Source organism: Notolepis coatsorum (genome assembly GCF_963971535.1).
Source record: "Notolepis coatsorum genome assembly, chromosome: 18".
NCBI lineage: Eukaryota > Metazoa > Chordata > Actinopteri > Aulopiformes > Paralepididae > Notolepis > Notolepis coatsorum.
This window is the reverse complement of record NC_140182.1, coordinates 88,299,029-88,316,247: the sequence shown is the minus strand read 5'-3', so window position 1 is coordinate 88,316,247 and position 17,219 is coordinate 88,299,029. Positions and strand designations below refer to the sequence as shown.

At 47.4% G+C, this 17,219-nt stretch overlaps 1 protein-coding gene across 1 annotated transcript in view; it reads left to right on the top strand.

Annotated features, from left to right (window-relative positions):
• Positions 1 to 17,219, top strand: part of LOC311245425 (long-chain-fatty-acid--CoA ligase 1-like) — a gene marked incomplete at both ends in the record, with an annotated part of 73,517 nt that overhangs the window by 34,397 nt on the left and 21,901 nt on the right. Inside the window, 5 exons of the mRNA XM_084335268.1 lie at positions 5,457 to 5,489; positions 5,766 to 5,817; positions 5,907 to 5,980; positions 8,176 to 8,253; positions 16,300 to 16,434. Coding sequence (XP_084191394.1) covers positions 5,457 to 5,489; positions 5,766 to 5,817; positions 5,907 to 5,980; positions 8,176 to 8,253; positions 16,300 to 16,434 — 372 coding nt within the window. The remainder of the gene's footprint in view (positions 1 to 5,456; positions 5,490 to 5,765; positions 5,818 to 5,906; positions 5,981 to 8,175; positions 8,254 to 16,299; positions 16,435 to 17,219) is intronic.

Below are 17,219 nucleotides of genomic sequence, written 5' to 3'. Positions count from 1 at the left end.
CTATTCATATCAATCGACATCACATCAATATAAATAACGTATTGTTTTCATCTCTATATTAACGTAACGCGCTATTCATATCAATCGACATGACATCAATATAAATAACGTATTGTTTTCATCTCTATATTAACGTAACGCGCTATTCATATCAATCAACATCACATCAATATAAATAACGTATTGTTTTCATCTCTCTATATTAACATAACTAGCTATTCATTTTTTTGATCCACTTTTTCTCCCATTTTTTCTATATTTTCTCCCATCCCAATTTCGTATCATCCAATTCAACCCTCCCCTGTCACGAACGCTGTTTCTTGCCTCCCACAAGCCGGCTGCAATGTGGACTAAGTCATACATAGCACAAGTCCCCTCCGGTACTTGAGGTAACAGCAGTCGCATCTTTTCACCTGCGCAGCTCGATCTCTCAGTGGTGAGGAGTAACGCGTGGGAGGCTCACGCTGCCCCCGACACTTCCTGATTCTACTGCGCAGGCGCACCAACCGACTTGTAGGAGTCGCTTGTTCACAACGTTCGATCCCCACCCTTCAGTTTTCCCTCCCCGTAATACGGCCAATGTGTATTACTGCGGACGACCAGCTAAACTGAAAACAATGTGGAGAGCTGGATTCGAACACGCGAATCCTAGCATCTCCACACTGGTGGCGAGTGCCTTGCCCACTACACCACCTAGCCGCCCATAACTAGCTATTCATATCAATCGACATCACATCAATATAAATAACTTATTGTTTTCATCTCTATATTAACGTTAGGCTGTAAAAATCTGTTCTATAGGCTATATTTGTGCACGGCGGTAGCGAGTTAGGTGATAGTTAGTTTTAGTATATTGTGCACGGCGGTATCGAGTTAGGCGATAGTTAGTTTTAGTATATTGTGCACGGCGGTAGCGAGTTAGGCGATAGTAGGGCTAACGCGGTTGGGCGCTGAGAGAAGCGTCAGTGGCCAATCAGGCCGCGCAAACCGAATGCGGAAGGACAACCACCTTGGGGAAAGTATTCACGCTGCCCGGTCACCAAAACGTTTGAGTTTGGATGACGGGACAGTGAGGGAAAGAGTGGAAGAGGACCGGAGGGAATGGGTGGGGCGGTAGGGGAGAAGGAGGTCAGTCAGGTAGGGGGGTGCCAGGCTATGGAGGGCTTTGAAGGTGAGGAGTAGTGTTTTGAAGTTAATGCGTTCCTTGATCGGGAGCCAGTGAAGGGAGTGGAGGACAGGATCATGTGTTCGCGGGACCGGGTGTTAGTGAGGAGGAGGGCGGCTGAGTTTTGGACCATCTGCAGTTTATGGAGGGAGCGGGAGGTGATGCCAGTGAGGAGGGAGTTACAGTAGTCCAGGTGGGAGGAGATGAAGGCGTGTATGAGGGATTCAGCAGCAGGGGGGGAGAGGCAGTGACGGATTTTGGCAATGTTGCAGAGGTGAAAATATGAAGTTTTGACAATGGAGCGGACATGGGGGTCAAATGAGAGGGTGGGGTCGAGGATGACACAGAGGTTGCGGACTAGGGGGGAGGGGGTGATGGTGGAGTCATTGATGGTGAGTGTGATGGGTCCGGATCTGGTGAGGGTGGTGTTGGTGCCGATGATGAAAAGTTCTGTCTTGTCGCTATTTAATTTGAGGAGGTTATGGGTCATCCAGGTTTGTAGTTCCGTGATGCAGGATTCAATGTGACTGAGGGGAGGGCTGTGGGGGGATTGTGTGGTGATGTAAATTTGTGTGTGGTAATAATGCAGATATTGGGCCTCATTCAACAATACTCTTATTATTTTTCTTATATTCTTGCTTACCTGTCTGTTAAGAGAACAATAAGAAAAGCCACCACCACATTCATCAAGCCGTTCTTAAAGTCCAAATCTGTTCTTACCCAGGTTTTTTTAATGGTGAATCCCACTCATTCTAAACTGGATGCGCATTCTCGCGCAAGACATTTGCATACAAAGACACGGCTCGCGGGCTCATTATAATACGAGAGCCGTGGGTCTGCATCGGATCCCCCGGCTGTATTCAAGCGCTGGAGCGCTTTGCGATGGATCAAAATTAGATAGGAATCAAATGTATTGTCATCATACAGCACCTATAGCTATATAGTGGAATATACTGTAATATAGTAATCTAATAGTAGTTGGCTAGTTGCGAGCTTCTGGCCACCTCCCACAGTGCACGCATACACACACAGGGGTGTAGCTCCAGATTCTGGGCCCCATGAAAGAATGTATTTGTTGGCCCCCAGTGAATGCGAGCGTGCATAAGCGCGCAAGCGGAATTTTTTTTGGCCATTTTTTTATTGATGAAAACGCTGATGGTTTTTACCTATACATTCGGATCAGCAGTTCAGCACCTGCAATGTTGGTGGGTGAGCCTAGTAAACGATGTCGCATTGCGTTCATCTTCAATGAATGGACCAATGCAATAGTCTACCAAAGCCCCCCCTCTCTCTCTATATATCTCACACACACACACACACACACACACACACACACACACACACACACACACACACACACACACACACACACACACACACACACACACACACACACACACACACACACACACACACACACACACACACACACACACTTTAGAAACAAACATAGTATCAATGAGAGCATCAATAATACATCTGAGTGATGTCAAGTAAAAAAAAATAATAATAAAAATGTGGGCCCCCCCCCCAGTGCTGGGCCCTTGTAATCATCCTAAGCTACCCCCCCCCCCCCCAGCTACGCCCCTGTACACACGTACTGTATACAGTACGTGCAAAATGAATCGTTACAGCAAAGTACTGTAGGCTTTGTCAATACTGAACGACTGTGCATTGTCAAGAGCCAATCGCACAGGTTGCCACTCATCTGGCTCTGCAAATAGATCTAGATTCTAGAGTATGAATATCTCCGCATATATATCCTGATGACTGGCAGTGCGTATAGTACAAGTGCTCCAAGTCAAACTAGATGACACATCTCTCTCAAATCCATTCTGAGAACGGAACGCAGTGCGGGTCTTGATTGATTGATTGATTGATTGAAAATTGTATTAACAGATTGCAGAATGGGTACAATACAGTACAGCTCAATACACACAATTGTTAAGGGGATGGATACCAGAGAAAGACTTTCGTCTTGTTTACATCAGGGTCCCCCATTTTCAATTCATCATAACATATATGACATACATGACATACAGATAGACAGTACTCCTACATCTATACATTTATGACATACCAGATCTACAAATACAGTACTGTTTGTGATACAAAAAGAGTAAAAAAAAAAAGAGTATACACATTTGATGTAGAAACTGTACATTGGAGGAGGGGGGGGGTTGGGTAGGTGGGGTGGGGGGGGGACTGTACATTGGAGGTGGTTGGGTGGGGGGGGGGGGGTGGGGGTGGGGTATGGGTAGGTGGGTGGGGGTAACTGTACATTGGATTATCGATGAAACCTACAGTACTTGGTCCAAGAAGAGGGTCTCGTGTATTACTGGGTTTAAGTCAGTTGTTTATTTATTTATGTTTTACTGTTTGCATACGAGGTGGTCCGCAAATGTTCTTGATAACAATCTAGTGACCGGTCCGCATAAAACAGAAGTTTGGGAACCAAAGTCAAGAGACGATCTCTAAATATGCGTTCTATGCTACATATACAGTACTGCATATCTATATGTCATGTCATAAATGTCATGATATATATCTGTATATCTGTATGTTGTGTATGTCATAAATTGTATTATGAATTGAAAATGGGGGACCCTGATGTAAACAAGACGAAAGTCTTTCTCTGGTCTGCCTCCCCTTAACAATTGTGTGTATTGAGCCATACTGTATTGTACCCATTCTGCAATCTGTTAATAAAATCTTCAATCAATCAATGGCCTGGGCGGCCAGAGCATAACTGTTCTAACACCAATGAATAATCCATTTCAGACAGAACGCACGCAATAAGTTATAATAATAATAATTATTATTATTGAAAAGTTCTGTATTTTTAAAGCCGTATTTGGGGGCAATTACCCAATGGTAGGCTTTTTAATTTAATTTATTTTTTGGGGTAAGAATTTCTTATTTCGGTAAGAGTGCTCTCGACCACTCTTATAATTTGTTCTTGCCTGAGAAAAAAATCAACAATAAGAAAACGTTGCTGAATTCCAGGTATGAACAAAGAAAGAGGAAATGCTAGTTAAGAATGAAATCTGTTCTTATATCGCTTCATGCATGAGGCCCATTGAGTGTATTTCTGTGAAAATGCGCGTGGCGCATGCCTCTGAATCCAACCAAAGCGAAAACGATCGCTTCCAGCCCGCGAGTCGCGCGCCCGCGTGTGGCCGGTGGGCACAACTACGTCCGTTAGCATGGGAGCGAAAGTGAAGCGCTGGGCACCCGCCTGCCCGCCTTCGCGCGCGGCTGGTGTGTCTGCGCTGTTAGTCTACCCTGGTATATGTAAACTGGCAGATTATCAATAAATATAAAATGTGCGTATACTAATAAGATCCAAGGTGCTAATGAGTGACGTCAGAGTCCTTGCACGAGAACAGTTCTCAAGTTTTCCAGCCGTTAGTTCTCCAGCTGTTGGCCAAGTCAGTCCTTGGCCCACGGTTGGGTTGTGGAGGCTGATGGCTACTGGCACGATGGACTGACTGACTGATGCGCTTTGTGGTGTGGTGTGTGAGTGGGGGGGGGTGTTGTGAGTCTATAACTGATAGCTAGCTCCTCATAGAGGGGATGGGAGGGCTTCTCCAGATCTATCCAGTCTCCAGTCTACCTCATCTCCCTCTCCGCAACCATTGTCTAGTCCGACTCTCACGGAGCTAGCCTTCCTCACCAGTGCAGTTTGTTAGTGTCTCTTGAGTTGATGTTACACCCACACACGCACACACATACACACACACGTTGAAGGACCTGAGTCTCCTCACGAACAGCCTGCTCTGACCCTTCCAGTTTATTGCATGTTGTACAACTACATGGGAATTCACCCCACAAATAACAATTGTATTAACAATGGAAGAGCATAAACTGCTTCACAATGTCCTCACTCCAAAATGGTGGAACGGACTTCCCACCACAGTCGAGACAGCTGAAACCCGCCCAATCTTCCAGTCGACTAAAAACACACCTCTTCAATCTTAAAAACGTTTACTATTATGTACCATACCATATGTACTATGTTACTATCTTATACTACTACCTGCTAATCGTGCTATCGTGCTAATATGTCTATACAACTATGCACTCAACACTATTTGATGAACAATGCCACTTACCCTTAGCCGCCAGAAATGTACACCTCCTGCTGACTTGTTCACAATTTGTAATTGCTTTGATACAAGCATCAGCTAAATTAATAAATGTAGTTCTGTGTTATTTTTTCTCTGACAAAATGTCTTTGTGGTCAAGTATAAATGTATCCTCACTTTGTTATTCAATTCTGTGTTCCCAGGCTATTGGTAAAGTCAATCATCAGACACCGATGGTAAGCAGGAGCAACACACTTCATTTAAACTATTTACAGACAAGCACATCAGCTCATTACAATTTAATAAGGAGCCATTTATCTTGTGACTTGGAGGTTGCGTTTTAAATGCAGCCTGCAATACCGTGTCTCTCATAGGAAAACAATGTGGTGCTCTGGACTGTAAATTACACTCTTACTAGAAATCAACATTACTCAACCCTAATGCTTTAGTGGTAGCCCTGAAATTACGATACAATCGGTTTAGATCTGTGATTGGTTGTGATCTGTTTACAGCCCCCTACACCAGAGGACCTTGCGCTCATCTGTTTTACCAGTGGAACCACAGGTAACAGATATTGAAATACTGGTGAAAGTATTTGTATTTGTGACATAGACCTAACGGAATTATATTTTAACTGCCACTTTCTCCCACAGGAAACCCGAAAGGTGCAGTGCTTACTCATGGAAATGTGATCGCCAACACTGCCGCCTTCATTAGAGTAACAGAGGTAAACAAAGACATAAGACAAACAAGCTAATAAATCCCAGTAACAAATGAATATATTGTGTCCTCGGCTCTTTCATATTTAACAACCTTGGCTATAATATGTTGAGTTATTTCCCCTGATCAGAGAGGTACTTGGGTGATGATAATACTGTGCTTCTGACCTGGCATTCTCTCCTGTGTTGTCAGACTTGGGCCGAATATAATTCGAAATCTCAGCTACTTAAAGAGAAGGTTCTGGATTTTTAGAAGCCCGTCCTATTGCTCACCAACAATGGCCCCTCCTGTGAAAATGGAAATGTTTTGATGTCTAGAGAAATTGCCACCAGCCTTGTGTTCTAATTCGTCAGCAGTAGTTCAAGTCAATGGGGCATGAAACAACTTGTCTCCTAATCTCAAATATATAGTTGCATTAGCTTATTATTAAATTTTTCAAGAGGTAATGAAGTAAATGAAACGGCTTACATTCTGAGAGAGTTCATACCTTGCTGATTTGCACTAGCATTGTTAATAAATGCTGTCAGACGGCGCTAGCATTGTTAATAAATGCTGTCAGACAGCACTAGCATTGTTAATAAATGCTGTCAGACGGCGCTAAGCTAGCATTGTTGGTCAACGCTATTAGATGGCACTAAACTAGCATTGTTAATAAACGCTATTAGATGGCACTAAGCTAGCATTGTTAATAAATGCTGCCAGATGGCACTAAGCTAGCATTGTTGGTAAATGCTTAGATGGCACTAAGCTAGCATCGTTAATAAACGCTATTAGATGGCACTAAGCTAGCATTGTTAATAAACGCTATTAGATGGCACTAAGCTAGCATTGTTAATAAACGCCATTAGATGGCACTAAGCATTGTTGATAAACGCCATTAGATGGCACTAAGCTAGCATTGTTAATAAATGCTATCGGATGGCTGGTGGCAAATCCTCTGAAATGAGAACACAAGCACCAGAAAACCCTCTTTGGTTGGCCTACAGTATGAGTGGGCTTGTTTGGTGACATTCAGGAAATCCGACCCCGTCTGATTCAAATTCTACTTGACCTCAGTCTGGCTAATTCTCCTTTTCCTGTCCTGTCCTGTCCTCTCCTCTCCTCTCCGTTGGTACTCCTTTTTCTCTGTGTACGTGATCCAGAGCGTATTGGTGCCCTCTCCTTCAGACATCCTCATCTCCTTCCTACCTCTGGCCCATATGTTTGAGAGGGTGGTAGAGGTTTAAGTTTAAGTTTATTTGGATCCCCATTAGCCACAGCAGTGCTGGGGCTATTCTTCCTGGGGTCCATAACACATAAAATACAGTTACAGACTTATACACTCACAACATTTACATGTCATACAGACAATTAAAACAACAATAAAAACCCTAATCAAATTCATAATACAATATAACAATATATACGCCTTATGAATTCATAATACAATACAATAATACCTACTCATAATTAATTCATAATACAATACAGCATAATATACTATTTAGCTTTTACATACATTATCTATGTTCATATCAGCCAATTATACAATATTTTAATAATATATCCCTATCAGACACATGCCTTTTCATCCATATATACCTATCTCTTTATCAGACACATACATTTTCATTTACGTACACACTATCTATTAGGGAATGTCAATTTCTTTGGTTGAAAATGTTGTTTTACCACGATTTTGAAACGACATTTACTATTCTCCTGCTTAACATGTCTGGGAAGAGAGTTCCATTCCTGCATACCACGGAACATGACAGTTCGCTTCATTGCATTCGACCTCACTTTTGGAAGTGTAAAACCTCGTGCAGAAGCATGTCTGGTGGAATGGTTGTGTCTGTCAAGACTTATTGATAAATTGTTATATAAAATTGAGGGGATCTTTGTAACAAGAATATTCCTAGTGAATACAAGGAGTGAGCAGAGTAATTTATGTTTGACAAGTAACCAAGTTAAACAACTGTGCATCGCTGCAACATTAGTTCTGTACTCACAGCGAAGCACTATACGTGCTGCTTTGTTTTGTACCATTTGTAATTTTTTCAGTTTATTCGTCGTTACATTCGACCATACTGCAGGACAATAGTCAAGATTTGACAAAACCAGAGCTTGAATTACCTGTTTGATAGAATTTAGTGGTAACAAAAAGGTATGCCATGTGTGTGACCTGAGCGTGTGCGCATGTGTTTTGTTTTTCTTCCACAGGTCCACTGCATGCTGAACCTCCATGACATTCACCTGTCCTATCTCCCCCTAGCACACATGTTTGAGAGGGTCGTGCAGGTATGTGCTGAAGTGCCCTGTGGTGAAATATTAGACTGATGCGTATGGGTTTCATGATCAATATTTGCAGGCTTTTAAAGCCACAAGTCCGTATGAATCCATTAATCTAAAAATAAATTGAGGATTCCTTACACGGTTACCGTGGGAACAGTCCAGAATGACCCAGTGTGCAGCACAGTGATGATTTCTATAGTTTAATCTCTCGGACGAAGAACCTTCGGGTGAACTTAACCAAATGTATACAAACCAAATTATCTAAGGTCGGTAAGTCGGGAGTGCTGTGTACATTCATAGATAAATACAGTAGAGGTTGAGTATTTTTGAGTGACACTCCAAACTGATATGGATTGACTTCACAACTGCAGCTACATGGGCTGTGCAAGAGAAAAAACGATAGGTTATGTATATAACCTAGTTATATGAGTACTGGCTGAGCGTCCCGCTCTTAAGCCTATTGAGATACCCCTTATCTCCTGTACCTACTGTACTCCACCACGAAAACAACTTGTACACCCACACCTGACCGGGTCCCGCCTCTATGGAGGCGTAGCCTATAATACCATGGCCATGGTCACCAACACACCCTTCCTCGCCAAAATCCCGTTCCAGTAAAAGATCCCTCAAAAGGGAACTCAGGGCCGCTTAAGAAAGGGACGCTCAGCCAGTACTCATATAACTAGGTTATATACATAACCTATCGTTATATTTCGTATCTGGCTTATCGTGTCCCGCTCTTAAGCCTATTGAGATATGGGTTAGAGCGTACGCGAGACCCGACAGATGTACCCCCTGAGGACCCGTAAGCCCACATCAAGGGGTTCGGGGAGCCCTGTCACCCCATCCTTCCTAATGAAGGGGGGGCGCAGTCAACTCCACCTGAGTGCGAGCAAGAGGGAACTAGAACCCCTTGAACACACAGCACAGGCGGAACCACGTGTGACCTAACACACTGTGGCCCATACCCACACACTCCTGCTACCCTACCAAAGGACGGGAAGCAGGAAAGGCCACAGACCCCAGAACCGCCTGGGAGACAGAACCCCCGGTCATGTCCATGAGGTAAAACCTTACAAAGGGGCCCGGGGAGGACCATGATCCTCCACCGAAGCCCCACCCAGGAGAGCGGCAGAGGCAGCCACCCCATGAGTGGAGTGCGCCCTGACGCCCCCAGGGGGATCCTGCCCAGCCAACGTGTAGCAGAGGGCAATGCCCTCGCACAACCAATGGGACAGGCGTTGTTCGATAGTGCCTTACCGGCATGAGAACCACCATGACAGACAAAAAGCTGAACGGTGACCCCGAGGTCCTGAGTACGGCTGAGGTAATTCCCAAAGCACGGACCGGACATGACAGGTGAAGGCCCGCATCTAACTCACTAGCGTGAGGAGGCGGATGAAACGCCTGAACCACAATATCCCTGGAGCGGAAGAACTCCGGATATTTACAGGCACAAAGGCAGGATTAGGCCGCAGAGTGGCACCGCAATCGGACGAAAGACAGGCACTCTGGACGTACCGAGAGAGCACAAAGCACACCCCCGCGTTCAGCGGAGGTGACGGCCAGCAAGAACGCGGTCTTGAACGACAGCTGTTCCAACGTAATCCCCACCCGTCAGGATGAGGACCGCCCCGCGACAGTACACCTGTACCCACATTCTCCCTGCCGGGGATGTGGGGAGCCCTCAGGCCGCGCAGATGGAGGACGCCCATAGCCAGCCGCCCGCCGCCTGGTGCAGACGGGGGGAGCGTACTCCTGTCTGTCGATATACGACACTGACGTCGTATTGTCCGTCCTGATCAACACCGTTTGAGGACCAGAAGGACCGCTTTCAATACCAACACATTGAACGTAGCGCAGACCGGGCAGCATATAATAGACATATAATAGAATCCAATAAACAAACAACATTGTGCAATAAACAGGTAACAGGTAACATGGTGTGACATCTCGGTATCTGTACATAGTTATTTACAGAGCATATAGGACATGCTAGGTAGCTTTGGTAGTGCAATACACTGTTCCTGTTGTTATACTAATTTAAAGTGGCCTTTCCTTTTGGCCATAAGTGTGCGTGTGTGCAGCATGAGTGTGTGCCCGCTCATGTTAAAGTGTTAAAGTGGCTGCTAGTGTGTGAGCGTGTCGTGTGTGTGTTCATGTGTGCTTGTGTGTGGATAGTTCAGTGTTCTGTGGCACTCAATGTTCATTGTTCAAGGCTCTGATGGCCTGGGGGAAGAAGCTGAGCCTAAGCCTCTCTGTCCTAGTAGCTGGGGTTCGCAGGCGTCTGCCTGACCTCAGCAGCTGGAACAGGCTGTTATTGGGGTGGTGGGGGTCTTTCATTATTCTGCAGGCTCTGGATTTGCACCTCTTGTTGTATAGAACCTGCAGGGGAGGTAGTGCAATACCCGTGGTACGCTCGGCTGAGCGCACCACTCTCTGTAGGGCCTTCTTGTCCTGTGCCGTGCTGTTTCCATACCAGGCAGTGATGTTTCCGGTCAAGATGCTCTCTACAGCTCCTGAGTAGAACGACTGGAGTATCTTCCCCGATACTCTGAACTTCCTTAACTGTCTCAGGTGGTAGAGGCGCTGTTTCGCCTTCTTTACTACTGTGTCTATGTGTGTTAACCATGTCAGATCCTCTGAGATGTGGACCCCCAGGTACTTAAAGCTGCTCACCCTGTCCACGGTAGCCCTGTTAATCATCAGTGGTGTGTGTGTCTCCTGCTGTCCTCTCCTATAATCCACGATCAGCTCCTTGGTTTTACCAATGTTCAGGAGCAGGCTGTTGTCCTGGCACCAGCGTTCCAGTACCTCAACCTCCTCCCGGTAGGCCTTCTCGTCGTTGTCCGAGATCAGCCCGACCACCACTGTGTCGTCTGCGAACTTCACTATGGAGTTGGAGCTGAACTTGGCCACACAATCGTGTGTGTAGAGTGAGTACAGCAGGGGGCTCAGAACACAGCCCTGGGGGAACCCGATGCTCAGGGTGATGGTGTTGGAGGTCTGACTCCCCACCCTGACCGCCTGGGGTCTTTCACTCAGAAAGTCCAGTACCCAGGCGCTCAGGGCGGAGCTCAGACCCAGCTCGATCAGCTTGTCCACCAGTCTGGTGGGGACTATGGTGTTGAACGCTGAGCTGTAGTCAATGAACAACAGTCTCACATAGCCCCCCTTCTGACGGTCAAGGTGAGAGAGGGTGCTGTGCAGTACCTGGGAGACCGCGTCGTCAGTGGACCTGTTTGTCCTGTATGCAAATTGCATAGGGTCCATATCACTGGGGAGGGAGGCACAAATGTGATCCTTGACCAGCCTCTCGAAACATTTCATGACCACAGAGGTGAGTGCCACCGGTCTGTAGTCATTTGGACATGTTGGGGAGGGTTTCTTCGGTACAGGGATGATGGTAGACATCTTGAAGCAGGCAGGGACCACTGACTCCGCCAGGGATTGATTAAATATGGCGGTGAACACCGGGGCAAGCTGGTTGGCACAGGACTTAAGTATGCGTCCTGTTATACCATCTGGGCCAGCAGCCTTCCTGGTGTTCACCTGCATAAATGCTCTTCTCACACTGTGTTCCGACAACGAGAGAGCGTCCCCGCCCCCCCGCGGTTGCCCCCCCCTCCACAACAGCCGGCGCGCCAGTGACGTCACTAGCCAGAGAGCTAGCGGCGACACTGTCTACACCAAACCGAGCGTAAAAGGAGTTGAGTTTGTCCGCGAGAGAGGCGTCGCCGCTCCCCATTGAGGGGGCGCTGACTTTGTAGTCAGTTATTGTCTTCAGTCCCCTCCACAAGCCTCTTGTGTCGTTTTGTGCCATTTGTGTCTCCAGTTTATCAGCATATGTCCTCTTAGCAAGTTTAACAGCCTTGCGCAGAGTATAGACTGAAGCCTTGTACTCTTCCATGTTTCCTGACTCTCTGCCCAGGTTATAAGCCGTGGTGCGAGAGTTCAGGGCTGCTCTAATAGTACTGTCCACCCACGGTTTCTGGTTTGGGAAAACCCGCACCTTTTTCGTGGGGACAATACTATCAGCGAGTGTTGATATGAAGCTCACAACGGTATCCGCGTACTCATTGACGTCACTGGCGCTTTCTCAATGTCCCAATCCGTGTCTTCGAGCGCATCCTGGAGCGTGGCCTCTGATTCGTCAGACCATTTTCTTGTCTCACATGACACGACGGCGTCACGTGATCTTTGTTTGTAGGCAGGGAATAATAAAATTGAGTCGTGATCGCTCGCGCTTGCAGCACCCATCAATGGCGGAGCCGCTACAGCTTTGTAGCCGGCTCTGAACGGGGTGTAACAGTGGTCGAGTGTGTTCCTCCCTCTCGTGGAGCAGGCGATGTGCTGAAAAAAGGACGGCATCACTTTCTTCAGATTCGCCTGGTTGAAATCCCCAGCCACTATCAACGCCGCGTCTGGGTGCTTGATCTGGTGTCTGTTGAGGTGGTCGTGTAGTTCCACCAGCGCTTTGCCAGTATTTGCCTGTGGGGGAATATATACGGCGGTCATGAGCCCTAGGATGGAAGATCGGAGATGCGCATACGCATCCTACAAGTCTATGGAGGAGAACCAGACCCCCACCTGACAGTGTTCAACAGGTAGGAGACTATCCAAAAAATGCTGAACCTTCCCATGGGACAGGTCCAGCCTGGGTCTGACACCCTCCCCTCCCGATTTCTCAGGCACCAGAGAACACCGGGAGGAGAACGCCACGACGATGGCTTGCTTCGTCCACAGAGATTGGATCTCGTTGACCAGAGCTGTCACTGCTGGAGACCCTGACAATAGGGTCTGTACCAAACCCGAAAACGGGTGGGGTTGTGTAAACACAAGTCCCCGCCTCAGCGTTCTCTCCATCCACCTCGACATATGGTACTGCCGTAGTCATATGTGATGACACTCCCAACGCACCCGCCGCCATGTGGCGCAGGTCCGCCAGGAACTGTAGATAGTTGGCCCGGTCCCACCCGCTGTGCGTAGCCAACCCTGGAACCGTGCGAGCAGAGCGTTCCGTGTCGGGACATCTGACCCTGACACCACCCATGAGGCAATCGCACCCAAGGGGGGACCCCGACAGAAAGGGCCGGTTTGATACGGGGGGCTTTCTAAGTGAAAAAAGCCCCCCCACTGAACACCCCTCCAGAACATGCTGAGGAGTTGTTCTGCAGCCGGACATGCAAGGTGTAAGGACCCCATGGGTTCCTACACACCGTAGCCCTGCAGTGATATTACTACCACCCAAATCACGCGTGCCTGCGAGACCACTGCCAATCTTTCAGTAGTGGGAGGCACCCACATGATACCTGGCCTGGCGAAGGCGAGGCCGGGGAAGCCCGCACTGTGTGCCTCAAAAGGTTTCGAGCCCCCCTGCTGACAACACTTATAGTTGACAGACGTAACACCAGGCTCAACCAACACAGCTTCTGGTGTGGGAGCCGCTTGACAGCACAACATTCTCACGGACAGACCCAGGCTCAGCCATCAACTGGGTGTCAGCCCCTGTCCCCATGAGAAACGAAAAGTGGGGCCGCCCGCGCTTCAACGAAGGCACGCGGCCCGCAGCCAAAGGAAACAATCAGAGCCCACTTTTTCCGCTGGTGTTGGGGAAGGGAGTGATCGGAGAGCGGGCTGCTCGCGGCAGGACGGTGACGGCTTGTTGTTCAAGCCGAACCCATCCAACATGGCCGATCCCTCGGCCGCAAGGCTGTCGCCCTTGTGGACACCTGTCGAATCAACGCCCAGGATACCTCTGGCGGGGGAAAACATGGCCGCCTGTCGAGGGCCTCGTCATCACCGCTGACGAGGCCGTGCTCTCTCTTCTTCTGGCTGCGCGGTGTGAGGCGGTGTGGGGCCTAGGACAATACCGCTCGCGCTCCAGCAGAAGACCAAAATCCCCTGCGGAGAGGGGAACCCTGAGCGGTTATAGCTTGCGGCTAGGTCAAAGCTAATAACGTCAACAATCTCGCGCGATGTGTCGACGTCGGCTGGCCCTCAAGGCCCCGCCACCAGACACCATTTTTTTGATAGAAAAAACAGCAATTCGAACACAGTTCTAATCGCTGCCAATTCCATACCGTGGCGGTACAGGCTTTAGCAGCCCACCAGCCACTCGCCAGGCCGACCCACCCATGGCGTCGGCCGGGCGGGGCACTGTTTCAATATGTCAAAAGCAAAGGACTGATGTTAACACGGAGCACCATTGGTGGTTGCAAACAGCAACCTCCACTGTGGTGTGCACCATGAAAGGGTTAAATGAATAAAAGAACTAAACCACAAAATACTGTAGAATGAGCAAGCCCATATACACACGTTAAGGGGAGGCGGACCAGAGCGAACTAGTCCCGCCTTCATTCAAAATATTCACAACAGCACACCAGCCCTAGCTTAGCCCATTTACCAAAAAAGGTAAACAAAGCCCCCGCCGCATACTCCCCCAATAGACACCGATTGACCGTCAGCATGAATGGTTGAGAGGAGAGAAAGCTGTAGCATAGACAGACCTTCTCATAGCAGAGTGACAGAACAAAACAGTAGCCCACTACACTACTACAGCCTAGCGTGAGGCGATGTGGAACCCAGATCAACAACCGCCTGCGCACAAACACGCAACATGTTTACAATGTCGGCTGGACCCATAGCCCCACTACCCGACGCCAATGTGGATAGGAACTAGCCAGCTGAGCCATAACCCGCTGTTAAGTCCCATTCTGCAGTAGTATAGCTCTACTGCTACACCGCCGAGCTCACGCATCGGCTCCCAGATGGGGACACCGTTCAACAGACCCCGCTGGAACACAAAGGTAACGTACCTGGCTAGGCTACCTAGCCACGGCCTACCCTGTTGTCAACCCATTTACCCGTAAAAAGGTAAATAGGACTCAGCAAAACCCCCACAACAGCTACCGACTGACCTTCATTGATGAACCGGGCAAGAGGAGGGAGAAGTGACAACATCTCATCATATGGAGACATTAGAACAGCGTAGCAGTAGTGTTCAGCATGTAGCATTAGTATTAGCATGTAGCTAGCATTAGTTGTTTAACAGCACGCTTGCAGGACCGCTTCGAACCCGTTCACCGCAGTGAACGTTCACCAAACCATCCCCCCCTGGCGCAGACACACAACATGGTTGTGTAACAACAACCCAGCATTACTAACACTAATACCCGTGCCTGATGACACAGGGCTCACCGTTGTACAAGCCGGCCCGATAGCCAAACCATGTACGCTGCCCCTCGATCTGCTGTCGTCAGACGAGGAAACATTAACCTAGGCCCGTCGTGTCGCTGAACATGCTTCGAAGATGCCAGGGGCAACAAACCTCCGGTAAGCTTTCAACATTACGCCATTCCTCCAATCTTTTTCATACTACTAGTTACATAAGGTGCACTGCATCCAATATGATGGAACGAAAATAGAGGAAGGGTGTGTTGGTGACCATGGCCATGGTCTTATAGGCTACGCCTCCATAGAGGCGGGACCCGGTCAGGTGTGGGTGTACAAGTTGTTTTTGTGGTGGAGTACAGTAGGTACAGGAGATAAAGGGTATCTCAATAGGCTTAAGAGCGGGACGCGATAAGCCAGATACGAAATATAACTTAAATTATGAAAACAACCCTTTCAAATTGACCAGAAGCATATCATAAAAGTAGAAAAATAAAAAGTGGACTAAAATGTAATCATGCCGTTGGAGTGTTTTATGTCTTATGGTGATAAACACACAAACACGCATGCACGCACGCACGCACATACACACACACACACACACACACACACACACACACACACACACACACACACACACACACACACACACACACACACACACACACACACACATGTCTACTGAAAATCTAAACACCCCTTAGAGATGTTGCCGATCCTCAAAGTCTATGTTTACTAAACTATGAAAACTAAACTAAAATGATAATACCACTTCAACTATGTCCTGATTGTTTGTACAACAGTGCCCTCTTGTGACACGTGTAAGTTTTGCACCTGTTTTACCAGTAAGTGAGTAACTTTCTCACCCCCACCCCCAAGAGCGTCATCCTGGTTCACGGTGCTCGAATCGGCTACTTCCAGGGTGACATCCGTCTGTTGCTGGATGACCTGAAGACTCTGCAGCCCACAGTCTTCCCTGTTGTCCCACGGATTCTCAATCGCATGTTCGATAAGGTCAGACAAAAATCCTAAGATTTTAACAAGTTGTTTGTGTTATTGCTCTATACTCATACCCTTATAAATACCGTTATTACTTTTATTTTGTTATTTATTCTTTTGGTGAATCCCAAAAATCTTGGGTGTTGCACAAAGGTCTGTCTTGACAACAGAGTCAACCTTAAAGGAAAACATCAACGTTATGGGAAATTTGCGTAACAAGAAGATACTAGTTTCCTCTCTGTAGCTTCAGTAGAAAGCCATCCGGCTACATATTAGCCTAGCTTACCACAATGAATGGAAGCGGACAGTACCTGTTAGCCTAGGCGTTGGCCAACTAACACCTCTTCCGGACTTTAAGCTAGGCTACTGGTGTTATCCACTTCTATTCGTTGTGCTAAGATAGGCTAACGTGCAGCTTTCTACTGAAGGCACAGAGAAAACTGGTATCTATCTTGGCTCGGGAGGTAGAGCAGCCATCTGGCAATCCGGAGGTTTCCGGTTCCCCTTAATGTAAGCATGTTCCTTTAATGCTTTTTTTATATAATGGAAAATGATTGTGATTGTTTTAAGATTATAGTGTGGTTACAGTACATGGTTGGTGTAACAGGTTGGTGGAGCTCTTACCCTTTCACTACCACACTACAGAAGGTTAACCTTTCACTACCACACTAGTGAAAGGGTTAACCTTCTGTAGTGTGGCAGTGAAAGGGTTAACCCTTTGTCGTGTGGCAGTGAAAGGGGTTAACCTTCCGTATTGTCGCAGTGAAAGGGTTAACCCTTTGGTAGAAAGGGTTGAAAAT